This window comes from Ambystoma mexicanum, chromosome 2p (assembly GCF_040938575.1).
Source record: "Ambystoma mexicanum isolate Mex_15411 chromosome 2p, UKY_AmexF1_1, whole genome shotgun sequence".
Taxonomy (NCBI): Eukaryota; Metazoa; Chordata; class Amphibia; order Caudata; family Ambystomatidae; genus Ambystoma; species Ambystoma mexicanum.
Genome location: NC_090923.1, coordinates 722006600 through 722034211, shown reverse-complemented (window position 1 = coordinate 722034211; position 27612 = coordinate 722006600). Strand labels below are relative to the sequence as shown.

The window sequence follows — 27612 nt, the reverse complement described above, 5'->3', positions numbered from 1 at the left end:
CCCACACAGAACAATCCTATCCAGAGTAGACTATGCGAACAGCCTTTTCCTGCGATTAACTGATTACTTACTAAACCAACTACAAAAAGCCCAAGTGCTCTAACTTGCCCCTTTCTGAGGCTCCAAAGATGGGACTACATCATCCATTCTCTGTGAATGCTCGACTGGCTCCTGGTCAAATGTAAGATACCAATTAAAAATCTTCATATCTACCCTTCGGCCTTCCATGGCAGAATCCCAAATTCCACCAAGAGACAATGCATCCACTACATACCAAAGGGATTGATAGGAGAAATCACAGAGGATCTGCTTTCTCAAATATATCATCCAAGCCTGGGGAACGTAATCCTGAGGCATCTGCATGTAGAGGAAGATCACATAATCATCCGAAAATCCCTAAAAACCTGTCTGTTCACAAGGCTGCAACTGGAATACTAGCACAATTTTCTTAAAGATTGGACCACATCGAAACACCCCACTCATATCTCACTGAACTGCCATCCCAGATTCAAACCCAAAGTCTCTCTGGAAACAATCAGATAAACATACCTATTACAACATAACAAAACACCACAGACATGGACCCAAAAGACCACCCTGAACCAATAACTGACCAAAAGAGCAACTGCTGCAAACAAGGACAAAACGGAGACAGCACCTTTGGGTTATTCTCACCAACACAGCACTCAGAAACGCACAAAGTATCAAGAAAGCAACTCAAGTCATCTTTGCGCTTTCTATAAAACAGAACCTGGAACAGTAAAAACTCTGTATCCTAATGGACAACAGCAAGACAGCACTGTCCCTCCTAAATCAACAACAGACCAGATCTAATGGTCCATTTTGGCATTAAACTCCAATGAATGGTGTTCCCACTACTCCCAAATTGCCTCTCCTACCCTCTCCTTCTCTTACTACCTTGACATTCAAACATGGGCCACCTTGGACACAGCATCAATCTGCCTTAATCCTGATAACATTAACCGTGACAGAGTAATGCCACTGTTCTGTCACACACTCACTCGTTCCATGACCTGTGGCAAACCTGTTCTGGCAGCAATGCCTTTCATTTGATCTTGGGCTCTCCCTCTGAATAAGACATAGACCCAAGTGTCACCACCACAAACCACATAGAACCATGCCAGCATTGAAGACTCGGGTAATTTCGGCTGCACGGACCATAACCTCAAGATTTCAACAAGCTCCCCCTCTTTTCTGCTAATGCTCTAACCCCTCCTCTTCTTTTGCAGAGCTGTGTGAAATGAGACTGTATAGAAGAGATGTGAGGTGCAAGTCAACTCAACATTTAATTATATCACATTTCATATGATGGCAGTACCTGACTTTCTGATTCATTTGATGGATATTATGAATTGGTAAATGTATTATGACAATTTTAGACATATATAGAATTGTATTATGATGAATACATTTATTTTTAGAATAAATTAAAAGAAATTATCTTGTCATTCCTCATCTGCTGGTCCAAATCCCCACATATTGTCTGTCCACCATTGGTTCTACAGAAAACAGCATCCAGAAGACCAATGCATCAATAGATTGGAAAACATGTAAGTTTACATCAGCACAGAAGGAGGGCCCCCAAACCCTCCTCGTACAGGGAAGGCGATTGGGTAAAGATCGAATTGGGACATGAAGCGGACAAATGCAAAGAACGTACAGTGCACCCAAACAAATAGACCAAATGTACAAAAATTCATTGGGAACCACCCATGGAAGATTTAGTATTGGTTGAAAGAATTGGGCTATATCAGAGATGACAAAAGCAAGGAGAAGAAGAACTTGAAGTAGGGAATTGAGTAGAAAAAGGAGCAAGTGAAGGAGCTGGCAGACGAATGTCTGAAATGTCTTCCTCTAGTGCTACGTTGTCCTTCCCTGAGAGGAAGAGTAAGAAGGGGAGGAGTGAAAATGCCTATAAAAGGTAAAGGAGCTAGTGCAGATTCTTAAGAGAGCTCTAAAAGAAGGACGTGGAGGCAGAGCTTGCACCAGAAGTAGGAAAGTATCCCCCCCCCAAGTAGTAAAAAAGGCTGCAATAAAGAGGCTACCATTACCCTCCGAGATAACAGATGACATTTTTAAGCAATGGAGCTCGGCAGATAAAATCAGCCTTCCCAGAAAAAGTTGTATCCTGTGAAGGGAGTAGATAAGGATCTGCCTCAGTCCTTACTGGTATCCTCCCAAGCATCGGCGCCCACGCCTCAATGGCACCCAATGAGGCAAACAAAGATGGGGTTGACAAAAAAGCGGATGCAGCTAAGAAGGCATACTCGGCAGCTCACTTTTCCTTGGGGACATGCATCTATGCCTCTTAAGCAGCAGAAACAGAGCTTTGGGGTGTCTCACAGCTGGAAAAGGCTACAGAGGGAGGGTTGGATTGTTCCCCCACCCTAGAGAACATGCAGTCCCTTCTGTCTGATCTAACATATTGTCTGATCTAGCATATGACAGGGTTAAGGCATCAGCACTTATCATGGGGGCAGTGACAGCAGAAAGGCATCAGTTACATCTAAGAATGTTTTTTTAAACATTTATTTATTCATGGAAATTACAGGAAAAGCAATGCCTTGCAAGCATCTGACTCACCCTACTGGTGTAACGGGGGCCCCTGCAGTGCAGGTGGGGCCCATGCTGCCCATTCCCAGCAGTGGGGCTCAATGGACGCGGGGGGGGCCTCAGCAGAGCTTGCAGGGGGGGTGCACATTTTGTGTTATGCCACTGACTCACCCCCCGAACCACCTGTAAGCCCCTTCACTCTGTTGGGCTCTCAACCTCCCTCCAAAAATGTGTGCATTTTCAAGTGCTTTGAAAGAACAAACGGTTGAGAGCTATGTATAGCAGTGCTTTAAGTGGGCCGGGGCCAGCCGGGGCCGGGTCTGGGCAGTCTCCAAAAAGTGGGGCTGAGCCTGGTCACACCACAACATTGGCGGGACACATTATCCTGCTGCGTGTGTGCGTACCTTACCTTGGTTTGTGTAGCTTTCAAGCCATCTTGAAGTATACAAACCATAGTAAGGTATGCATACAAATATATAAGTACAAACATCAATATATTTGTTTGCATACCTTACTATGGTTTGTGTACTTTTTAGGCCATGCCCATCCCGCTGCAAGCCACGCCCCCACAGGAGGGCCCCGCCCCTCGATTACTTACCCTACTTAAAGTCCTGATAATAAGTACTGGGACAAGGAAGAGTAATGTGGAGGTAATGTTTTTTCATATGTATGTTTTTGGGTAGTGTAGGGGATCATGGAACATGTTTCTTTTTCATCGTATGTGATTATTTGCAAGGTTCATGAGAAATGTTTATTTTATGCTGCATATTATTAGGCAGCCTAGAAGTTCAGTGGCAATCTTTATTTTACATTATGCAAGAGAGGTGAACGAGAATTCTTTCATTTAAACAAGTACATTATTATTTTGGTAAAGGGAATTTCACTCAAATTACGGGCTGCTACTCGACTCAACACTGACATTGTTTCGTGGTAAACAACTAAGAACTATAACGTATTTTCTATCTACTGAAATACCGAAAGTGACTGGCCTTAGTTAGCACGTGCGCGCACATGCACAAAACACATCCCGCGTATGATTGTTTACTCTACCTGTTCCTCAGTGGTGTGTGCTCCTAATCTGACTGCTTCATCTTGGGTTTCTCGGCCAGGAATCCTGGAGGTTTTGTACTGTGTCCTCATCGAGAGCCCGGAGGTGCTGAACATCATCCAGGAGAATCACATCAAGTCCATCATTTCGCTGCTCGACAAACATGGCCGAAACCACAAGGTAGGGCCTGCTGGAGTTGTAGGTGTCAGCTGAGCTCAGTGGGCGGTGTTGTTCTGTCTATTTTCCCTCGCCTGGACTATCTTTCTGGTTTCGTTGCTGTTTTGTGCCTTCGTTGGCTTTTCGTTTTTGTTTTTCTATTTTTGCTGTCTTCCCTGTGATGTTGCTGCATCTTTTATATTCAATTCATTCTTTTTCCGCATTTTCTTTTGTTCTCCCCCAGTCTCAGTTTAGCTTCAAGCTCTCGTTCCACCCCTCTATTTTCCTCACTTGGGACTTCCTTTTATGTTTTGTTGACCCTCTGTTTTAAAGATTACTATATTTCTCTTCCTTGTCTTCTCTTGTCATGGTATCAATCATCCTACTTTCTGTTTTTCCTTGTTTTCTGTTAAACCACTCTGCTTCTCCTTGTTTTCTCTCCATGACAGGTCCTGGATGTCCTCTGCTCTCTTTGTGTCTGCAATGGCGTTGCTGTCAGATCCAATCAGAACCTGATTACTGAGAACCTCTTGCCCCGCCGTGACTTGCTGCTGCAGACCCGGCTTGTCAATTATGTGACCAGGTAATGAACTGTGTTGTTATCCACTCTAATACCTGGTGCAGGGCATTGGCTGCTGTACTACACATATGTTTCAGCTCTTGACTCCCATTGACAGTGTTGGGGCAGGCTCCATCGTTGTATGCCTATATATATATATATATCTGGATGGACACCTGGAGGACCAGGCCTTCTCACTTATTTCTTTTCTTTTCACCCCCTCCTCTCATTTACACCACAGCATGAGACCCAACATCTTCATGGGCACTGCTGAAGGATCCACGCAATACAAGAAGTGGTATTTTGAGATGATTGTTGATTACGTTGAACCATTCCTGACAGCAGATGCCACACACCTACGGGTTGGCTGGGCCATGACCAAGGGCTACAGCCCATACCCTGGTGGTGGTGAGGGCTGGGGCGCCAATGGCGTCGGAGATGACCTCTACTCCTTTGCATTTGACGGCCTGCATCTCTGGTCTGGTAAGAGAGGGTTTTTTCTTGAATGTTTGTGGATTTGATATTGATTTAGTAGCGAGGGCAGTATTTTTATCTCTGGCAATATTCCTCCCACTATGCCCGTGTACATGATCTCCTCCTACCTGTAGATTGACCACTGCTTCCTCCTTCAGATAAGAAGTATGCATAGCCTCTCTGTGGCGATGGGTAAAGAGAAATGTAAGTTTCACGGGAGAGCCAGAGGTCAATAGCTGCTTTGGCATAAATTACATTAAAGAAACTGGAGGAGGAGTCAGTCAGTTGGTAGAATGATGAAAAGAGTTGTTCTCTGCAGCTTAAAGTGATAGAACTGACTGATTTTAGTAGTATTACCATCTTCACACAATTGGCACTGTCGACATTTGCATGTGAGACTGCACTAGTAAACTCTTTGTTTTGATACTCTTGAAATTACTGTGTTGATCTGTGTCTCTCTGGCAGATTGGGAGCTCAATTCCCCAGCTCTTTTCAATAGACTGTTCTTTAACTCTGTTCCTCTAACTCTGTATACCGTATTCCTCTTCTTGTTTGTGTAGGTCGTATTGCCAGCCCAGTGGCCTCCCCCAATCAGCACCAGCTGGCTGCCGATGATGTGGTCAGCTGTTGCCTGGATCTCAGCGTTCCCAGCATTTCATTCCGCATCAATGGTTACCCAGTGCAAGGCATGTTCGAGAACTTTAACCTGGATGGCTTGTTCTTCCCAGCAGTTAGCTTTTCTGCTGGCGTGAAGTAAGTCAAGATGACCCAATTTTGGTTCTATGATAAGGGTGTACCTTGAGTTCTGTAGAATGCTGGGCCACTCACAGGTAACTTGCACTTGTGAGGTTTGGAGGGATTGGATTGCTGGAAGATCCAGAAAGTTCGTTTATATAGGAATTGACAATCTGGCAGAAAAACCAGACATTAAGCATCTGGGAGAATCAGAGACACTGCACATCTGGGGCGTCACAAACCTAATAGGTGAAAAGGATCATACATATTTGAGAGAGCTGAAGGCATTGTACTTGAGGGACTATAACAAAATATTGATGATTTGGTGATTAAAAGAAGTTGTACACATGTTACGTTCATGGCTTGCTTGCATACATGGGGGAGCTAGAGGAATTGCATACATGGGACAAGTACAGGGACTTGGGAAGATACACTATATACAAGGCATGAATTCAGATGGGTTAGTGTATGGATAGATTTGTAGACAATGCAAATGAGTTTGTATCAAAGTGATCTTGCAAAGAAAATCACTCCACATGAAGCTGGAGAGGCGACATGGTTGAGGAGCTCGTGAGCGTGTAGTGGATATGGGGAGCAATGTTAAGTGCTTTGTTGAGAGATGAAAAGGAGTAGAAGAGTGGCTCCATGAACAGCCTAGAGCAATAATCCAAACTGCTAAGAACTAGAGTGCAGGTAAGTGTGTTAGTGTACTGAAAGGTAAAATGGCGACAGACTCTCTGGGTGTTCAGCAGAATAAGCTTTGACAGATGTGAGTGATACATTGTGGGAGCTTGAGGTTGCTGCCAAAGACAAGCCACAGATTCCAAACCATGGGGATGATGTTAGAAGATCATTTGGAAAGGATGTAGACAAGGGTTTGGGTGGAGACCTTGGAGGCCAGGAAATATATCTTCAGTATTTCAGGAGTTAAGCAGCAGGCAACATAGCGCCATCCAATGTTGAATGATGGCGAGGTATTTGGTGATGAGGGAGCATAGTTCCGGGATGATGGAGGGAAAAAAAAGAAGATTTGAGTATCACAGCCAAATAGATGTTATGAGAAATTGAATAAGAGGATGTACATTGTGGTATTCTAAACAGGAATAAAGCAAGAGGGGTACTAGAGTGCTAGGAGATGGCGTTGTCAACTGTGTAGTTGGTGATCCAAGCCACTGTGGTGCCCCGGAAGTTAATGTGAGCAAGAATCTGGAGGAGACAGGGATGATCTACAGTGTTAAAGGCAGCAGCGAGATGGAGCCTGAAGAGAATGTGGCAGAGGTGACAGTGGTTAGAAAGTCAGGAGACATGGGGAAGTACTGTTTCCATGGATTGTCTGCTAGGGAAACTAGATTGAAGTGGATCGCTCAGTCCATTAGCATCTAGGTTTACAGTGATACAGTTAAAAACACACAATCAAGGGCAGGCATATACAGGAGAAGAAGGGAGACAGCAGATAGTTAGCTGTGGTGTTGGGGTCATCTGTGAATTTCTTAAAATGGGTATAACAGAAGCCCTCTTGGAGCAGGCTCGGAAGTTGCCAAGACAGGTGAAAGGTTGAAGAAAGGAGATATGTATGAACAGGCAAGAGGTCCAGTACCTTTATTATCTGCAGTGCAAGGGGTCTTCTATAGGAACATGAGATGACTTGGCAGATTGGAAGATAGCTGCCAGTTGTGCTGATATGGTGGGAGGGAATTATGATAGAGAGGGGATGGTGCACATGGGGGTTGGTAGGAAAAGAAAGATTTGAGGAGGCAGAGAGGGCAGTCAAGTGCTCACAAATCTTTGAGACAAAGAAGCTGGCATCAGCAGAGAGGGATGAGGAAAGGACATTGGATTGAGGGAGAGGAGGATAAGCATGGTTTGCGTTAGGGCGGAATTCTATTTTTGAGGTTCCTTTGTTTAAGTTTGTGAGTCTCCTCAGCGTTCTTCGGATTTCCAGAGGGACATTTACTGAGGTCACTGAAGTCCTCCTGTAACTGAAACATATTTTGGATGTGGCGCCCTTGGTAATATGGGTAATTTCTTTCTCTCACCCAGAACAGAAAGTCTGTTGGAGAGTAGACCGGTGGTACTCATCTGGTTTTGTTTTTGAATACACAATTCTGCAGCCTTATTACTGTGTTGGTAGCCAAATGGCCATATATGGTGGCAATTCAGATACAAGTAATTTTAGAAGCCCTCTAGCCCCTCTGTTTTTTTTACCTTTCTTTAAAAAAGGCCAAGAGGGACGGCCAAAATTGCCTTTTTGCCTTTGTAGGCTCTTTCAGTGTCAACAAAGGTGCCTCTGTTGAATGCCTTTTCCAGTTTGAACATGATTGGGATCTGCCAGACATCCTAATCCACATCTGTGTGGATGTGCCTGTGGGTATGGAAGTTTGGCGGGCCAACCCTAACAGACTGGCCACCACAAATTATGAATGCTGCATGATTTGCGTTTAGTTGGCAGGATTTCCACTAACACCTTTACGGGTGTATTTATCTGGGCAAACCCCATGCTGTTCTTTTAGCAAGCACTAGCAAGTACTAGCAAGTAGGGAAAATGTAGAATTGCAATGCCCAGCAAATTTTCTATACTATTTTCCAGCACAAGTTAGGGTACTTAATGAATAGTCGCGGCAGAGATCTGAAAAACTCTGGCTCGTTATGGAGCCGGTATGGCTTCCGAGTTACATAGGCAGCGGAGTCTGTATGTAAATCCTAAAACAAAGGCGACACATGGGATGCAGATAGGTTGAACTTTAGAGACTGGGTGGGGGCTCAGTGCTCCAAGGCAGGACCTTATTAATCAGGGTATGATAAAGTATTTTGAACAGTGTAAGGCAGAATGTAACCGTGCGAAAAAAACACTGGTTTCAATATTGGCAGTTGCGACACTGGTTGTTGCAGCTGGTAATTCGTAAAGAAGTTGCTAGAGCTTTGACACCCTTAGAGAGAATTTGTTTCTGAGGCAGACAATTTGGAAGGACTTATCTCTGAAATATACAGGGCTCTTGGAGAGACAGAAACGAAAGTGGACCCACATTACAGTTAAAAAGGTGGTAAGAGGACCAAGTGGAGGATGTACCCTAACAGTTATGTACAAAGTTAGAGGGGAAACTACATATGCTGAAACACAAATGAAAATATTATGCAAATGCTATTATACCCCAGACAAATCACACAGGGTAGACCCTAAAAAGCCAGATCGCTGTAGAGAGACTGGGGAGGGAGGGGTAGTTTGAGACATATTTTATAGGATTGTCCTAAAATCGGGCATTATTATCTGGATGTGTGTTCTAAAATAAGAGTGCATATATGATGAGGACCTATTATAGACCATATTGGGAGCGATTGATAACCTTGCTGGGATGGCCTGTTCAGGGATGGCCCATCTAATAACGCAGCTATTACTGGCAGCTAAGCTAGTGATTTGTGAATTAAGGAAATTGTGGATGACCAAGGCATGGCAAGTTGTTAATATGGACAGATTGACATTGATTATTATGTGACTGGGAGAAAAACTTCCAGAGAAGATGGGTACCATTTATTATTTTTATGTCAGACGAAATTCAAGGTTTAGCATTCCCTAAAAGACTTTGGGATCTAAGCCTGTTTAATTTCCATGGATTGCAATAAGTGCTGTTTTTGAAATATGTGTGAACGACATGTGAAAGTCAGGAAAACAATGCTATGGAAGCGTAAGAGGGTGTGTGGAATTATACTCTTGTTCTGCAAAGTTCATGCTAGTTATAAAAAAGTTATATGTTCTTTGATTCTACAACAAGATGGACGGTGAAGGGGTGAGATGAAGTAGAGGAATGAGCTGCCGAGATGGTATTAGTGACTTTTAAGTTTGCAAGACTAATATATATATATTGCCATACTTTGGAAAAACGTAATACAATGTGTTTAGGGAAAAAAAGGATTGAAGAAGATGTTGATTGATAGATGAGGGAGAGGGTTTGGTGGAAGTAGCTGGACAGCAATGTGTTCCAAGCAAGAAGGGATAAAGTCAGAGGGTGTGCAAGCCAGCCAACCTGGCCTTGGTGGTCACAAAAGTCCAACATTTCTGCCTTTGTTAGTGAGGGAGGTAAGTGGGTGGAAGTGGCTGAGGCAGTGTGTGAGGCAGGAATCAGTGTGTCTATGACAATGCTCACAGAGAGATGAGGTTGGTGTGAGTCATTAAGGTCTTTGCGGCATCTTTTTGGACATTTTAAAGACCCAGGATGTGTGACAGCAGGAGGAGGCAGAGGAAAGGGGCCTCTTTTACACAGAGACAAGAAAGGTAATGAAGGTGGAGTGTGCAGGCTCGGGCCAGCCAAAGTGACATTTAGGAGAGGTAGGGAGGATGGGCATCGGATGGGAGGATGAAAGAGGGAGAGGTTCTCGGGCAGCCACCAGAAAAGGGGTTTGGATAGGGTGATTTGGATTAGGGATAGTGTGTGTGTTGGCATGGTGAGTGCTGGTAACACAAAAATGCAGCGATTAGCCTTGCCACATGAAGATAATCCTGTGATTAGACAGGTAGCAACTCACAAATACATTGATTAGCCTGTAAGTTACAAGAGAAATAGTGATTGGGCTGGTAGCAACCTGGAAGATAGTGATTAGGCCGTTAGAGCCAACAGTAGATTGATTGGGCCGCTAGCAACCACAAATGCATTGCTTTGCCTGTACGTTACAAAACATCTAGTGGCTGTACAGTTGTGATCAAAAGGATAGTGATTAGGCCAGTAATATCCATACATGTAGTGATTAGACCCCTGGTGACCAAACATACAAGATTAGGCTGCTAGCGACCAAGCTGTGAGTGATTAGACCGGTAGTTACCAAAAAGGCTTATAGTGAACAGAGTAGTGAAATATTGGGAAATTCTGAGGAATTGCGCATCTAGATTACCTGGACGGATTACAGGAACGTCCAAAGGGGTTGCACACCTCGAAAATCATGAGGGACTGCATACGTGGTACAAAGAACATCCTCAAGCTTTGTGCACCTGAAAGAGTTGGGGTGATAGCACACTAGGAAAAGCCAGAATGAAGTCAGACTTGGGATATTCTTTGGGCTTGCTCACCTAGGTGGCCTAGTAGATGGTTTTACCTGGACGATTCTGAGAGATTGCACGTATGGCAGAGCCTGAGGTATTAACCCCCTTTGAAATCTGGAGAATTCGCATTTATAGAAGATTCTTCTGATACTGATACTAGGCCAACAGAACACCCTGGACAAATTGGACAAACTGTACACCAACTTCTCAATTGACAACTCCATCATTCCCGTGTCCACAGCCGTCAAGACACTGGGAGTATACCTTGACTCCTCACTATCCATGACCAGACAAATCAGCGCTATCACTTCCGCATCCGCACACACTACCAAACTTATAAACGCCATTAAGCCTTACCTCTCTAAACCTAACTGCCTCTTCATAGCGAGGGCAACCATAGGAGCCAAATTGGACTACTGCAATGCTCTCCTAGCAGGCATATCAGCCAAAAACATAAATAGACTACAAATCACACAGAACAACGCTCTCCGGGCCGCTCTCAGTATCCCAAGAAGAGAGCATATCACCCAGGCCAGGCTCTCAGCCAAATGGCTCCCAGTCAAAGAACGGATCACCCTCAAAATCCTCACCCTCACTCACAAATGCCTCTCCTTCTCCGCCCCGTCCTATCTTTCAGACACCATCCTCAAACCTTCCTCCACACGTCCCACCAGGACGCAATACGCCAACCTACTCTGCACCCCACGCATCAAAAAAACCAAAGCCGGAGGTCTAGGTTTTCCCTACATTGCAGCACAGACATGGAACGCTCTCCCTTCAGACATCCGAACGGAAAACTCACTTCCCATCTTTCGCAGGAAATTGAAAACCTTGTTCCTTGCTAAATAACTAGCAAATTTCAGGAAGCCATGTAAATATACTGCCTTGCTATTGTATATATTTCCTATGTAATTTATGTATTGATTGTAACTACGGTCTCCTTTGCAACTAAGATTTCTGTAACAAGCGCCACGATGCTTCTGGGCTGATGTGCGCTCAACAAATTTGAATAAATAAATAAATAAATTCCCACTGGGTCCCTTTGATATAGCACCTCTAGCCTGGTATATGTGGCTCAGTTACTAAGCTGCTGTGCATAGTGATTGTGTCTGTTTCTGATCTGCCTTCAATCTACAATATGCTTTCTTACACATCTCCTGATGACCTGGTAATTCTGTCTCTACCTCAGCTCCTTAATGCATTGAGGTCTATGACCCACCTCTTCTGCTCTGGGTTGAGCTTTGTGACTAAGCTCCTTTGACCTGGCAATCGGGGCTATGTTGGATCTGTCTGCACCTTAACAGTGCCTGCTTATTGGGGCTGTGTGATTCAGTTCTTGTGATCTGCTTGATAGGCTCCTCTTCCTTATTGATTGGCTACAAAGGGGCTGGAGGCTGCTGCATTGTTTACAGGTCCTGTGGTTACTGTGTTGTGTTACTCTGTTTCTCTTTTCTGATGATGGAGGCTCAGTCTGACAATCGTCTGTTCTCTGGTCCAGTGAATGTTACTTTTGCCTGCCTAGCTCCCCAGGACTGGTGATGCTTGATCTGTCATATTAAGCTTGTTTGGTTGATTTTCAAAATGATCTGATCCTGCTCGAGCCTCTAGCCTGGAGATTGGGGCTCCCTGACACTGCTCCTCTGGGCTTATGGTTGTGGGCTCTCAGCCACTCACCTGTTCCTTTGATTTTTGTGTCCCTCCAGAGTTCGCTTTCTTCTGGGTGGTCGCCATGGTGACTTCAAGTACCTACCTCCCCCGGGGTATGCCCCCAGCTATGAAGCTCTCCTTCCAAGGGACCGGATGAGGGTGGAGCCCATCAAAGAGTACAAGCATGACTTTGAGGATATTCGGAACCTTCTGGGCCCAACCAAGTCCCTGTCCAACACATCTTTCATCCCATGCCCTGTCGACACAGTGCAGGTAGGAAGGCCCAAGGCCAACCCAGGAGGCAGACTGCATGAAAGTATTCAAAGTGGCAGTGACCAAACTAATTCAAGCTTTGGAGGGGAAGAGCAGAGGAAATGCATGTTTCTATGTTCGATCCGCAATTGCCAATCTCATCATCTTTGGTTTTCCTTCAGTCATGACCCTAAATCCCCAGTCCCAACACTCCTTGCCTTGCATTATTCCCAAATAACATATCCCACAAGGATCACTGTAGCCTCGCTGCCATCATCAATTGTCTCATACTGGACTGTGTAGCCTTATTCCCACAACACTGGCCTCATCCACTTCCTTTCAGTCTCACATTCGCCACAACGCTGGCCTCTAAGTGTACAAGTCTTGTGTATTGACGGTAGCCTTACAAATGTCTGTCCAACCAGTGCCGCCCTCAAAAACCTATATGGAATTGCATCCATCACCCACACAAATAGCTAGCCACCCTATGATAAAGGTTCACACTATTGTCACAGCCGACCACCTTTCCCTTGTATGGTCATTGGCAACAGTAGCCTGCCTAGTTATTGCTGTTGCTATGGGGAGAAAATACAGGGAATCTACTTATTTTGGCTAGAGTCATCTTTTTTAATTGAACCCATCAGCTCACTGCGATTTCTTTGACTGCCCCTTTTGACTATCACTTGGTTTGCTTTTCAGATTGTCCTCCCTCCACACCTGGAGCGCATCCGGGAAAAACTAGCCGAAAATATCCATGAGCTATGGGCTCTGACACGGATAGAGCAAGGCTGGACCTTCGGACAGGTGAGTGATGTATCACAGTACATGGGGAGGGGCATGACATGCCATGAAACACAAATACGGTGCACCTTTAGTTCTCACTGTGTGTGTGTGTGTGTGTGTGTGTGTGTGTGTGTGTGTGTGTGTGTGTGTGTGTGTGTGTATATATATGAATGAATGTATTTATGTATGTGTATATATATATATATATATATACTCAACTTCATTCTCTATATTCTAGATCATTACCGTTTCGATATATTTGCAACTAATATTTACTGATTTCTTTTTGTATCCCATTTGTGTAAGGAATTGAGATATTAAACATTGTGGGGGGAATTTGAAGACTTTTGGCAGTATTGTAATGTTTAATAATGTTTTGCACTACTGTGAATGTCAGGCTCTCTCTCCCTCTAAACCGGTTTGCAAACCTGTGGGAACATGTGTTGACAGCCATGTGACAAGGGAGTACATGATTAGTGCTGAATGGTAATTGTAAGATTGGCAAAGTCTCCAGTATTGGGAACCCTTTACCCCACCCGTGTTTATGGCTAAATAACAAGTTCATCTTATGCAAAATCCTTTTCCCTGTCCGCAGTCTTCATTCACTATTGGAAGCACTTACATATGTTTTCTTATCATCTAATGACTTCCTGTCTTTGTTCACCTTCCAATCCTATCAACTCTCTCTCTTCTTAAACCTTTTTCATTTCTCTATCTCTGTTCAACAACTCCCTTCTACTAATATCATTCAACAGCCAATCCCTTATCCTGACTGCAGTGATTATCCCATTATGTCTTAAGTCACTGTTTGAAGTCCATCCATTCCCCCAGTACCTTTGTTTTCCTGTTGCTACCCCTGCCATTACCCTTCTGCGCTCTGCTTTTGTTCATCATCTAGTTCCATCCTCCTTTTCTCTTTTCTTTTATTCACGTGGCCCCATCTTGCACCTTCCTTTCTTTGATCTCTTCCTTTACTATCCTTTCTGTACATCCACGCATGTTTCTTTGGTCCCTTCAGGTTCGAGATGATAACACCAGGCTGCATCCCTGTCTGTTGGACTTCCACAGCCTTCCAGAGCCTGAGAGGAATTACAACCTCCTGATGTCGGGAGAAACCCTCAAGTAAGTTTCTCTGAAGAGTGGCAGGGAGAGCAGAATGGGCATCATTGAAATGCAGTATGAACGAACAATCTATAGGACAATAAGCAGCTAATGCGTAGGGAAGACCACATTTACAGAAGGATATAACAATTAAGTATAGCTAGGATGACTACATGGTGCCAGGCATTTGGGGTATTAGGGTTCCAGATGTGGATGGTCATTTAAAAGACCAATGCTGCAGACCTGGCTCACGACTATTTAGCCAAAGTTACAGAATAGTTTGTAGGAGGAATGATTATGACTGGTAATATCATGCAGCAGTGATATGAAACTGTATGTTCACCAGGCAATTGGATTTAATCTTTAGTGGAATCAATGTGGAGCTTAGAGGGTCATGATATCGATAACTTGGAGGTGATGCATACTTTGAGGGTGAATGGTATGAAAACATCAGGGTGTAGGAGACATTCTCATGATGCTTAGGCACAGAGGATATTTAGGAATAGAGAATAGCAATGTATTTCCGAATTCCTAGATCTACGGTTCACAAACTGTTATCAGTGGGATGCATGGATTGGGTGGTGGGGGGGTCAGAAAGACTCACAAAGCCATACTGGCAGAATGCAGGTGAGTAATATAGGCAGCTTCTTGAAAACTTTGGAGAACATGCCAAGAAATCACAAAGGGAATATCAGATAGAAAACCGGAGAAAGTAAGGTGACCACATGCCCTCTTGTAGACAAAAGAACCAATGAATGACTGAGATTGCTCTACAAGTCCTTCATATCTGCATTTAAAAGTGTGTGATGACATATCAGTGAACCCCCATTGTGAAATACGTTTCAAAGCAACGGGAAAACAGTTATATCTCCAGAAAGGAAAAGTTCTAAAGGGTTTCCAGAATCAAGGGTGTTTCTCTTGCATTGAGAGTTTCCTGTATGACCTGAGATGCCTTTGAAAAGGCTGTATCCACCTGATTGTTATGTATGAATGAAAAGTGCCTGCTGTATCCTAAGTACAGGTGTAGGTTCATGTGTGTCGTGGCAGGAGCCATGCAGTGTTCATTTACAGAAGGCAGAGAAATTACGTTTTGTGGTTTCATCAGTGTTCACCCTCTCTTAATTTCTTTTCCTGATAGGACACTGCTAGCTCTTGGCTGCCATGTTGGCATGGCAGACGAGAAGGCCGAAGAGAACCTTAAGAAGATCAAGCTGCCAAAGACGTATGTACCCTTAACACCTTTATAAAAACCACTATTTCTGAGTACCTGGAACTGTTCTGGGAATTTTTAAATCAACACACTATTCAGCATCCACAAAAAACAAATAATCTCCTGGCAATATTGGAGACAAAGGAAATCAATTGCGTTTCAGTGGTTTTATGCTGGATACCTTTGGCACAGCATATGTCGTCCCGTAACCAGCTTCTGTTAAGAGACATGCTTTCAAGCAGTTTCAACATCAGTGATCTGTGGCATGGAAAGGAACATTTTCAATTGCATTTCTTAAATCCAAAGTAGAAAAGTAACAGGCTCATAAAGCTTATTAAGAGGGACATCACAGTGGCATAGAAGCCATTCAATATGTCCCCAAATCATCGCAGTCAGAATTTAGAACTCTGCAGCAACCCCATGTTCAAATGACTTGAATACTTTGAGTGGTGAAGCAGACTTCATTTGACATTGGATTTCCTCATTTCAGTAACCGTTAGATGTTACACTTGTTACTGCGCCGCTGTTCGAAGGCGATTGCGGGGTCAGATGCAGAGATTCCTGCAGCTGCTATCAAATACCCATGATTCTCTTATTGTTCAAAAGGGGGTCATTCAACATTGAATGGAAGCAGTTTCTTATTTTCTGTATACATTTGCTGTTGGCATCAGGCATGACCAATCACCTGTTATGTTATGTTATTGGGTTTTATACTGCACTTTGCTGCAATTGCATGGTCTTGGTGCGCTGACTTATCTGAACGAGGGGGGGGGCTGCGTTTGGCTAGTGGGAAGGGAGGGGTTTGCTTTGATAGCTTTGCTGTAATGTTGAGGTTTGCAGTTGGAAAGTACGTGGGCACTGTGTGTGGAACAGCTTCGATGTAGTTTGGGGCATTAGCACTTGAGGAATCTATGTCCAGAGGACAGCCTTAGGTGCCAGAAGTGCAAGGATGTGATGATCAGGACTATGCCATTTTAGTTGGTTGGGAAGGTGTAGCATTCTTTCGTGTGATATCTTTTAGGTGGGGTGTTCAAGGGTGTCTTAGTTGGTTTGCATATTGTGTGTTCAAGAATAGAATTTGAGCATGTTGGTGCAGGGAATAGTCACTTTAGACCTCAATGGGCTTTGAAGCAGTAATCCGTCCTGGCCAAACCAACATTCTGGTTATGGGGCACCTTGGGTAGGGTAAATGTGAGGCGTCCTAAGGTACTCTAAATGGGCGGTTGTTGCTAGCAGCAGACGGCATGCAGCCTCTGGCCTAAATCATATTGTAGTGAGACAAGGAAGGCTTATGGGGAAACAAGCACTAGTGGATACTAAGTCAGCAGTGGAGTGAAATACCTCCAGTGGAAAATCCTGGTATGGTGTGACACCTGTGAGCACATTTACAATTAGGCAACAAATGGCTTCTAGACCTTCTTGTTGTGGTATCGATGTATATAGGGCCTCGACATCCAGTGTGACAAGGAGGCTATCGGTGGTGAGGATGATGTCGTCAAGTAAGTTAATAGTGTTTGTGGTATCCTTTAGGTAGGAGGGCATTTTGATTACAAAAGGTTTTAGAAAATAGTCTGTGTAAAGGGACAAAGGTTCCAGGAGGGATTCGCACGCCGATACAATCGGTCTACCGGGCGTTTCTTTCTGAATTTTTATGCATCTTTGGGATGACATAGAAGGCTGGGATACGTGGGTTGGTTTTGTTCAAGAACATCTTCTCATCTTCACATATCCAACCTTGCGTGAGGGCGTGTTGAGTGAGGCTTGCAATTACGTCTTGGAGGACCTTGGTAGGGTTGTGTTCCAAAGATAGGTAAGCTTCTCGATCGCCCAGTAGTCGTAGGCACTCAATGTTGTAATCAGAGGTATCCCAAACGACTATGCCGCCCCCTGTGTCTGCGGGCTTGATTGTTATTGATCTGTCGGTTTCCAAATTTCTCATAGCAATCCTTTCTTCTTTGTCAAGATTATCGCTGTAGAATTTGTCTTTTTTAAAACCGGCTAGTATGGTCTTGGTGACTATCTTCTCAAAAGTTATGATCTCGACGGGAGTCGAGCCAGGTGGAGGATAGAACTTGGATTGTTCTTTTAAACCTGTGGTGTTGTCTGACTTATTCTGTGGTTGTTGTTGTCCAGTGTCTCTGCACGAAGGTAAGTAAACTTCAAAAAAATGTTTCAAACGTACATTTCTGAAGAATTTCCGCAGTTCTAATTCAATCTCAAAAGGTCGTGCCTTTTGGGCAGGGACGAAGGATAAACCCTTGGCGATGAGCTTTAATTCTGGTGGGGTCATAAAGCGGGTGGATAAGATGAAGACTGGTATCCCTGGTTCTGTCCTTGGTTTTGGTACCACTGGCGCGTTCTCATTCGCTGTCCTGGTTGCGTCGGTCGTCTCCTGGGTCTTCCTCTTTGTCCACCCCTGGGAAAAAAAGGTTGTGGTTGCTGTTGCACTGTAGATCCCGGTAGGCTTGAGGTACTTCCACTACCACTGGAGGAGGTCCCTGCAAAATTGACTGATCTATTTCTCCGATTGTAGTTTTGGCTTGCTTGTAAATCTGTGTAGTATGTAGGTCTGAAAAAAAGATAGGTTTTTTCTTCTGAATAGTTTGCTAGGTCTTTTTTGAACTTGTCCACCTTCCTGTCCAGTGTCAGATTTTTGAACTTGGTGATTTCCAACTCCAATTTATCCAGCTTATCCTTAGCATCTTGAATGGATTTGTCTTCGAGAAACTTTTTTTCCAAATCGATTAATTCAGCGCCTTGTTTTTCACATTCCTCTTTAGCCGTGTCTATAACCAGAATCAACCAATCGCGGCTGCATTTATTTCCAACCCCACTAAAGTTTTTCATGAACTTAGGGTTATCTGTAAATACCCTGGGGATGTTCCGTACCTGGAGGCCTTCGGGTATTATGCCGGCCCTCAAGTATTCGAGCATGAACTTGCCATGTAGATCTGTTCGAATTATTCTTTTTTTCTTTTGATTGAGTATTTCTAATTGGTCCTCAGTCAAACCTCTAGTGAGCACACCCTCCTCGTTCCGTAGTGTGGCGGTGGTCCCTAGAAGTTGTTTAAAATAGTCATCGGTATACGAGACTACGTTGACGTTATCCATAGATGACAAATGGAAATTTATTTTACTATAGCTAGATTTTGACCTTGTTATGGGTCGGTCGATGCCCACAGCCACGGGCTGTACAGACTAGAATCAAAAAATAGGGCTCCTGGTGTGGAACCTATTCTACCCAGGAGGGTTAACTAGGAAAACAAAAGATACAAATGAATAGGTCCAAAGGTGCTAGGCTCAGAACAACGCCTCCACATGTATTATCAAACTCTGCATTGCTAAGGAAGGAATCACTCTTCAATAGTATGTTATAGAGATAAATCTTATTTTTTTATATTAGAGTTGTGTACAAAAAGGCATAAATCCAACATTTAGAGAAATTAAGACATCAAATGGTTTGCTAAAACAGAACGATCAGACAAAAAAAATTGAAAGATATTTACAACACACAGTGCCGAAAAAACATTTTGTGGGACAATCTCCAAATTGTGTGTGTGCAACAAACCCGACTCTTAGGGTTTGCCAAGAAATTCACATATTACAGTGTACATATTCAAGTCAACATTTGTGGAAAACACATAGAACAATGGTGGGTACACAAAATTATTTTTCTTGCGTAAACAGCATTAATGTGCTGTAATTTTGGGGGGAGTAGTGCGTCTACACCAGGGGTTTCAGCCGTTTGTAGGTGGGCTAGGTGTGCCTCATCTTTAACACGGCCTTCATCAGGACGGAGTTCTGTGTAGATTGACGTCTGTGCTGCAGGGGAAGGAGACTACAGACAGGGGGGTTGTCTGAGCCAAAATTATTTAGTTTGAGTGAATCACGTGTGATTGATGTAAAATCAAAAAACACACATAGCTTACCTATGGGTTAATAGATTTCACAGGCGCTAAATTTGAGATCTGCTAGCCGCATGGGCTGGTCTCTGTATGATCCTGTTGCAAATGACAGAGAACGAGAGAAGCAAAGGGAGGTTGAAGCTAAACATGTCCCCGTTTAAAAAGGCATAAAAAAAGTTTTTTATTATATGCAGGGAAACAGTCTTACCTCTCACTGGAGGTCGGAAAATGCTGATCCAGGGTGGTATCAGTGGGAAAACAGACCCGGCTTGCACAGCTAAAGAATATATATGGCTCAAGGTGAGTGTGGTTACCTAGTAACAACTGTCTCATATATATAGCAGTAAGTGCAGGGTTTATTTTAAAGTACCTGTGAGGGTTGCAGCATGGGCAGCCTGTCTGCAAAAAAGTACGAGCTGGAGCTCCTCAGGCATTTGGAGATTGTCCCAAAAAAATGTTTTTCGGCACTGTGTGTTGTAAATATCTTTCAATTTTTTTGTCTGATCGTTCTGTTTTAGCAAACCATTTTGATGTCTTAATTTCTCTAAATGTTGGATTTATGCCTTTTTGCACACAACTCTAATATAAAAAAATGAGATTTATCTCTATAACATACTATTGAAGAGTGATTCCTTCCTTAGCAATGCAGAGTTTGATAATACATGTGGAGGCGTTGTTCTGAGCCTAGCACCCTTGGACCTATTCATTTGTATCTTTTGTTTTCCTAGTTAACCCTCCTGGGTAGAATAGGTTCCACACCAGGAGCCCTATTTTTTGATTCCAATTAGGCAACATCCAGAATGTATATATGTTTTTCCTGTGATCAGTAATAGTTATTTTTCTGTAATTCACTTAATTGACACCTTGCCTTTGAAATACAGTTTTTTTTAAAACAACTTTACTTAAATCTGGATGCAGCAGTTTACAGGTATCGCATTTATGCAGTGACAATGATATTAATTTTAACCCCGTAGTTTCCCCTTGTCCCCCCACCCCTTATGCAGTCGGTCTGGTGACTTGGTCCCTTTTTTCCTGAGTCCTTCCCTTCTTACGGTCTCTTCCAACTGCTCCTAGGGCCGTAGGGTGAGTCTCGCCTGTCGTGGCTGGAAGGTCAGTGCTGGGAAGGCTCTGTGATATTCTAGGACTGGGTCCCAGCAGTTCATGAAGCAGGGTAAAGTCCCCTCTTTGGCTGCCGTGACTTTTTCCACCACTAAAATGTCCCATCCTTTAGACTTTAGCCCACCACAGGGGAAGAAGGGGGCCCTCCTTGGATTTCCATCTGCGGGCGAGTGAGGTCTTGGCTGCTAGTAACAGCTGGGTGATCAGTTTTGCGGTAGGACCAGATCTTGGGTAGCAGTCCAGCAGCGGGATGCCCAGAAGGACCACCCCCGTTGTCAGCGGCAGCCTGCGGTCGGTGATGGCTTCTATTGTCTGGAGTACCTGCTCCCAAAAGGATTGCGCCCGTGGGCATTCCCACCACATATGGAAGTATCTTCCTCGGGCACCACATTTCCTCCAGCATTTTGTATCCAACAAGCTTTTGAAGTGATGAAGACGTTCCAGAGGGTAGTATCAGCGATAGAGCAATTTGAGCACCCCTTCTTTGTTGGTGATACATCTGGAGGCAGAGTTGTTTCTGGACCAGATGTCGACCCATGTCTAGTCCTCGATGCTATGCCCCAGGTCTGTTTTCCATTTGGTCATGTATACCGGTCTCAGCACCAGCATGTCCTCTTGCAATAGCTTGTAGAGTTTAGAGATATGACCTCTCCTGGGGCCTTCCGATAAAGAGAGTTCCAGGGGGAAAAGTGCCCTGGGATTGTTGGCTGAGAGATCCAGTGACGCAGCTGTGCATAGGTGAACCTGTCTGTTTCCAGTAGGTTAAAGGGGATCCGTCTTTGAATAGTTGTGAGAGAGTTCGTAGTCCTCCGTGGGTCCAATTGTAGAAGTTCGCCGCCTGCAGTCCCGGGACGAAGTCTGGGTTGTGGGTGATGGGTGATAGGGGCCAAGGGACCCAGCCCCTTGGGGATCTTTGTCATCGGTAGTATGTTGTCCCAGACCCTAAAAGTAGCCCTGGTCGATGAGAGGATTGCTGGCCATTGCCTGCGTGCAGCCGCTGATGTGTGTAGAAGGTTGCTAAGCGGGATCAGGCTTCTGGCTTGTTCAATCTTGACCCATTTTGGGGGGTCCGCAAGGTCAGTCCATGCCAGGGAGTTTGTTAGCTGGGCCGCCAAGTAATAGTTGCGAAGGTTGGGTACTCCCATTCCCCCCATTTAGCCACCCCTGTCATTACTTTCTGAGGAATCCACGCTTTCCCCCCGTTCCATATGAATCAGTGGACTTGTCTCTGTAGCTGAAGTAGGGTTTTGGGGGGATTTCCACTGGCAGCGCCGTACAGAGGTACAGGAATCTTGGTAGTAAGTTCATTTTGCATGCTGTCACCCTCCCTATGAGAGAAATCTCCAGCGTCTCCCATCTCTTGAGGTCTGCCTTTTGGTCGTTGAATAATTGGGGAAAGTTTGCTGCGTATAACTTTTTGGGGTCGGCCGCAATGTGTACTCCCAGATATTTGGTCGTTGTGGTGCTCCATTTCAGAGGTCAGATTGGGAAGAGGAATTGTAGCGTCTCTTTTGCTAGATTCACTCCTCGGGCGGCCGACTTGTTGTAGTTGATGGAGAAGCCTGCCACTCGTCGAAAGGCTTCCAGCTCTGTCAAGGCTACTGGTAATGAGCTTTGGCTATTCATGAGTGACAACGTCACGTCGTCGGCATACAAGGACACCTTGTACTGTTTCCCCTTTAGCAACATTCCTTCGATAGTGTTTTTAATGTGGACTCTGTGGGCAAAGGGTTCCATGATTAAGGCAAAGATCAGCGGAGAGAGTGTACATCCTTGCCTTGTTCCGCATGTGAGTGGAATGTGGGCCGATTTATGTTGATTAATTCTTAGAGACGTTTTGGGGGCCACATAGTTAGCTAGTACCATGGTGCGGAAGTAATGCCTTCTATGTTAGGTCCATGAATGACCAGTCGATGTGATCAAAACCCTTGGTTGCGTCCAGGGTGAGTATGGCCAGTTCTTGACAGTTCCCTGTTGCTATTTCCACTAAATTCAGGGCTCGGAAGATGTTGTCCTCCCTGCGATGAAGCCTGTCTGGTCCGTGTTGATAAGTGTGGGGAGAATACTCGGTAGTCTGCACTCTCTCTCTATATCTCTCTCTCTATATATCTCTCTCTCTCTCTCTCTCTCTCTCTCTCTCTCTCTCTCTCTATATATATATATATATATATATATATATATATATATATATATATATATATATATATATATATATATATATATATATATATATATAAAAATATATTTATATAGGGGCCTAGTTTTCCATTTTATATTACACGTTTGTGGTTGCTGTTCCCAAACTGTTCTTCTGGCAAGAGGTTCTCACGTTTTTGTCTTTGACTGAACTTTTTTCACAATGTCACCCAATCCAAGGATTCATCAGTGATGTTTCTCTGATATGCTCATTTGGAGGCCCCAAGTCTCTCAGGGATAGCCTGTTCCGAAGATACCATGTTCATGCACAAGTAAACCTTGCTCCATTGGTTGGGGGCAGACTTCACCAAATTAGGATTCAAATTAGAATTGTACTCTGAGGTGCACTCGCTGGAGCCCCTGTGTTCAATTCTAGTACTGAGTCACACAGACTAAACGTGTTCCCTGTGAATGAATAAGTCCATCTATGTTGCCAAATACAGATATGTTTTCTGCCTGCTTTTGAAGGGTGAGGACTGCAGAGGCAGAGTCAAATTTGTCCTGATACCTGACTATCTTCAGAATATGTAAGGAATCAGCATCTTCAGTGATAGCTCATGAAGAAGCTCTGGGAAGTTTGAATGTGGCAGCCCCCACTCACTGATTGGCCACCAGAAGTTGGAATTCCTACAACCTTGTGATTGGAAAATAGGTGTACATACAGCTACCAACTTTCCCATTTAAACTGGAGTTCTGCACCCTTATCTTGTCATAGGTGAACCATAGAAATTTGTGAGAACAGTGACATACTTTGTGGATTTTATGCCATCATTATCGAGGAACTGACAAGAAGATGAGGATCGTGAGGATCTCTCCTGCTCTCCATCTTGCCAAGACCCTCTGACGAGTGCTCTGCAAGTGTCTGAGCAAACCGAGCAAGCAGTGCTCCCTTTCCCTAACTTGCCAGCCAGTGTTGGGATGCAAGTCTCATGGATACCTTGCTTCCAGAAAAAGCCTTGTTGCTCATCCCCTTGCAGGTGTGAAACGAAGTGGCGGAATTATTTGGATCACTCAGAACCCATAGTATACAGCACCAGTTCCCTGTTGCTATAAAAGCCACATAACAATCAAGAACCTCTAAAGTGTTGTTTGAATAGGAACTGTACTCTATCTTTTGTAATTTGTCATTTCTCTGGATTAGTACCTTCCTTAGTTGGTCTCCAGTCATCTGGCATGCAGAACCTCCTTCTCTACCGCAGCTGGTAATGACGAATGGTAGAGCAGGACTGCCACTGTTGTAGTCCCATTTTTACAGCCAGATGGCAATGCTGACAGGCTTTATCAGGACTTTGGGATGGAGCCGAATATTTACCACTGGGTCTACACCTAGCATTGTGAGGAATACCAGAGCATCAGGACCAGTATCTTGTTTAGCTGCTCCAAAGCTGTCCAGTGTTTCCCACTCATTTATTTAAGAGACTAACTCACGTTTGAGCAGATATAGATCCTTAGGTGCCCATCGGGCGCTGACAGCCCAAATTGGTTTCTATCAGAAATATCCATTTGACATTAGACATTAGCGGTGACCCTAACTGGGTCATTCTTAAGTGGTAGGGTCCAGACCTTTGAACACTGAAAATACTCTCCATCTTGAATAGTTTAACTATGTCTAACCTGCACAGCAGTTTAGTTACCTTCTCAGAAGCTAAAGTACTATTTTATCCTCACATTATTGTGTAGCCATTCCCTTATTGGATGTTACATGAATTATGACCAGGGACCCGGAAAATGGGCCCTCCGACACCAAAAACAGAGACCCTCTGACACCTAAAACAGAGCCTCAGATTCAAGGACCCTCCAACTGAGCGAACATAACATACCTGCACCGACTGGAGAATATGACTTGGAGATCCTCCACCATGAATGACCAGGACAAACAAAGCATGCACCTTGTACTCCGAAAGTAATCAGAATCAGAGGCCTCCTACCATTAAGCAGAGCCACTCATCGCTCATACCAATATGCTCACTCTCTACTTTACACCAACAAACAATAGAGTGCAGCTATACCCCTCGATCAATTTTGGCCTAGCTGCAAAAATACCTACACTACTTCATGAACACCTCAACAGCCTGCTAAAACGCAACGATACCCGACGAAAAAATCTGCCTAGCTGCACACATAGATCTCTTTCACAGGGTCACGACCTGCAGAAAACAGACTCGGAGACCAACTACCTTGCTCCTCACATTCCACTGATCTCTCACAACCACCACACAGCACCTTGTGTTAGAATGCAGCCACCAACGCGCAACCGGCACTGGCTGCACATATACAGAGTGCACCCAAGTGCTATAGAGTACCCTATTCCCTCCACTGGTCCCCAAGGGAGTTCAACCCAGAAGCGCTTTGAGATCATACCAATGGTATGTAAGGCGCTATACAAATGCACAATAACATAACATGTATTTGGCCACCCTGCTTCTCTCTATTTTGACTGCTCATCCCAGCCATCTCTACGACTCTGTAAGCCAGGGAGAATTTGCATGAAACTCTGGCGCCGAGCGGTTGGTCAGTGCCTCTCATCCCCATGATCACTGGGCTGAGAAAATATGTTCCAACAGTACGAACAAAAATGTTACACTTCTCATTGATTGAAAGGGAAAAATTCACGAGAATGAAGTATTACAGCACATGTGAGTCGTTTTCTGCCTTTCACTATGTAACCTGTTTACAGTGAATCATGGGTTTAATAGCATTTCCCTTAATAATCAGTGGCCTTTTTTTTACTTAGGGCTCATACATACAGTAAATATTATTATAAATAATATAAATATTATTAAAAAAAACAACCAGACCCTTGTGTGTTGCTCATATTCTGAGAGTTCTCCTTCCATAACTACCATGGACTTCAAAATAGTGGTGTTATCTGGGGCAGGTGCAGAAATGATTAGACCAGTACTTGTGCATTCTCTGCTCTCAATCGGATCTCCTCATGATCCAGTTACTGCTCTTTCTGCTAACCTCAGCACTGGAACAATTGTGATTTGAGGTCAAAGGTCTGAAATATGTGGTATGGGTATCCGCACTTCCAGGTGGCTGGGTAACTAATTGGAGATTGAATATTTGCTCCCTGTTATTTAACCTTGCAATTTTAAGTCAGTACTTACACAAACAATTCATAACAAATTGATGACCCTCCAGTGCTTTTCTTCCACTGGACTGCGGCTGGTGTTGAGGGCTTCAAGGATAGCAGGTGTGTGATAAAGTATCATCCCCTACCACAATGAAAAGCTTAGAACTCCTTAGTGTTTGCAATAGAATATGTGGCGTAAATACTCATACTAGATGTCGTCATATACTCTGAAGATGTGGGTTGCCACAGCCCTTGAATGGCATAAAATCGATTAGTAAGGGAGTGACATGCTAATAGTTTGGGGAATGTAAAGCACAGCACCAGAAGGTGACAGCGGGTGCAATTAATTCACATGGCGGGGAAGGAAGGAAGGAAGGAAGGAAGGAAGGAAGGAAGGAAGGAAGGAAGGAAGGAAGGAAGGAAGGAAGGAAGGAAGGAAGGACGGACATGTGGCCTTCATAGTTTACTGGAGAGTATCCAGTGGCATTTGCAGAAAAAGAGAAATCACTGGGAATCTGGTATCTATGCCCAGATGTGTGCAGATGTAGGGAGCATTACATTGGGATGCAGTCACCATTGGCAGGTCAGGCGAGGGAGCAGTGGTTTGGTAAAGCAAATGATGTAGCAAAAGAGAGCCTTGAACTGTATTATCAGTCATAGTAAATTGTCACTGTGAGACTTATGACCACCAAGTTTGTTTCTCTGTTTTTTACATTACAGGTATGTGATGTCCAATGGGTACAAACCAGCTCCTCTCGATCTCTCCCATGTCAAGCTGACACCAGCACAGAACACCCTAGTGGACAAACTGGCAGAAAATGGGCATAACGTGTGGGCACGAGACCGAGTGAACCAAGGATGGACATACAGCATGGTGCAGGTGACAGGGAACAAACCTTTCCAGGAGAGCAGGATTAAAAAGGATTGGGGCTGGTGGGCAGAAAGACTTCAACTTGCATTGAATACTGCTTTCAGATTGTTACCAAGTTTTTTTTGTTCCTTTCTAATGAAAACTCTGTCCTGAAAACTGATATCCTGGATGTACCAGCAGAGTTACTTTCATGCTAAATTTACGTGGGGACATAATCCCTTTGCTTTGTTACCAAAAATGCCTTTTCTGGCTTTTCAATAATCTTTTAAAGAAGATATTCATTGCACTGTATGGGGGCTGTATGGGGCCATGGGACTGGATACATGTGCCTGTGTCCTTTTGTGAATTATGCATCTGATGGAGCTTTCATAAAAGCAAGCAGCAATTAGAAACCCTCTTTTTACATTTAAAATGTTACTTTTTTCACAATCAATTATATTTGTAAATGCTCTACCGAGAAGGACCAAAAGAGATGTCTCGGGAGGATAGCTCAGGGGCAAAGTGCTTGCCTTGGAAGAAAGACGACACGAAGCAAGACAGGTTCGTTCCGCGCTTAGACACCTCTTGGTATTAAGCACCTTATAAATAACACATCATATCATGATGACCCTTATGCTGTCACAGCATTCGAAATTAAGATATGATGAGGAGAAGCTAAAACCAGCTTCTGGGTGTCAGGCATAACCCCGTAGGCAGGGGCTACTTACCGCTGGGGAGCCAGTGCACTTCAAATCTAACTTCCACATCATGAGAGCCATGCTTTAACATTATGTATTATCTATTATGTTTAAATATGTGATAGACCCAGAGGTGTTGCTAGGGGGGGTTGAGGGAGCTATAGCCCTGGGTCTTTTGGTTGCAATCCCAGATAGAAGCT

At 44.1% G+C, this 27612-nt stretch overlaps 1 protein-coding gene across 8 annotated transcripts in view; it reads left to right on the top strand.

Moving 5' to 3' along the window:
- Nucleotides 1–27612, top strand: part of RYR1 (ryanodine receptor 1) — a 946449-nt gene that overhangs the window by 232020 nt on the left and 686817 nt on the right. For all 8 annotated transcript variants that reach the window (XM_069644325.1, XM_069644324.1, XM_069644319.1 and 5 more), the window contains 9 exons: nucleotides 3684–3802; nucleotides 4228–4361; nucleotides 4579–4820; nucleotides 5372–5564; nucleotides 12279–12495; nucleotides 13174–13278; nucleotides 14276–14379; nucleotides 15497–15580; nucleotides 26585–26744. In XM_069644325.1, the coding sequence (XP_069500426.1) occupies nucleotides 3684–3802; nucleotides 4228–4361; nucleotides 4579–4820; nucleotides 5372–5564; nucleotides 12279–12495; nucleotides 13174–13278; nucleotides 14276–14379; nucleotides 15497–15580; nucleotides 26585–26744 (1358 nt within the window). The remainder of the gene's footprint in view (nucleotides 1–3683; nucleotides 3803–4227; nucleotides 4362–4578; nucleotides 4821–5371; nucleotides 5565–12278; nucleotides 12496–13173; nucleotides 13279–14275; nucleotides 14380–15496; nucleotides 15581–26584; nucleotides 26745–27612) is intronic.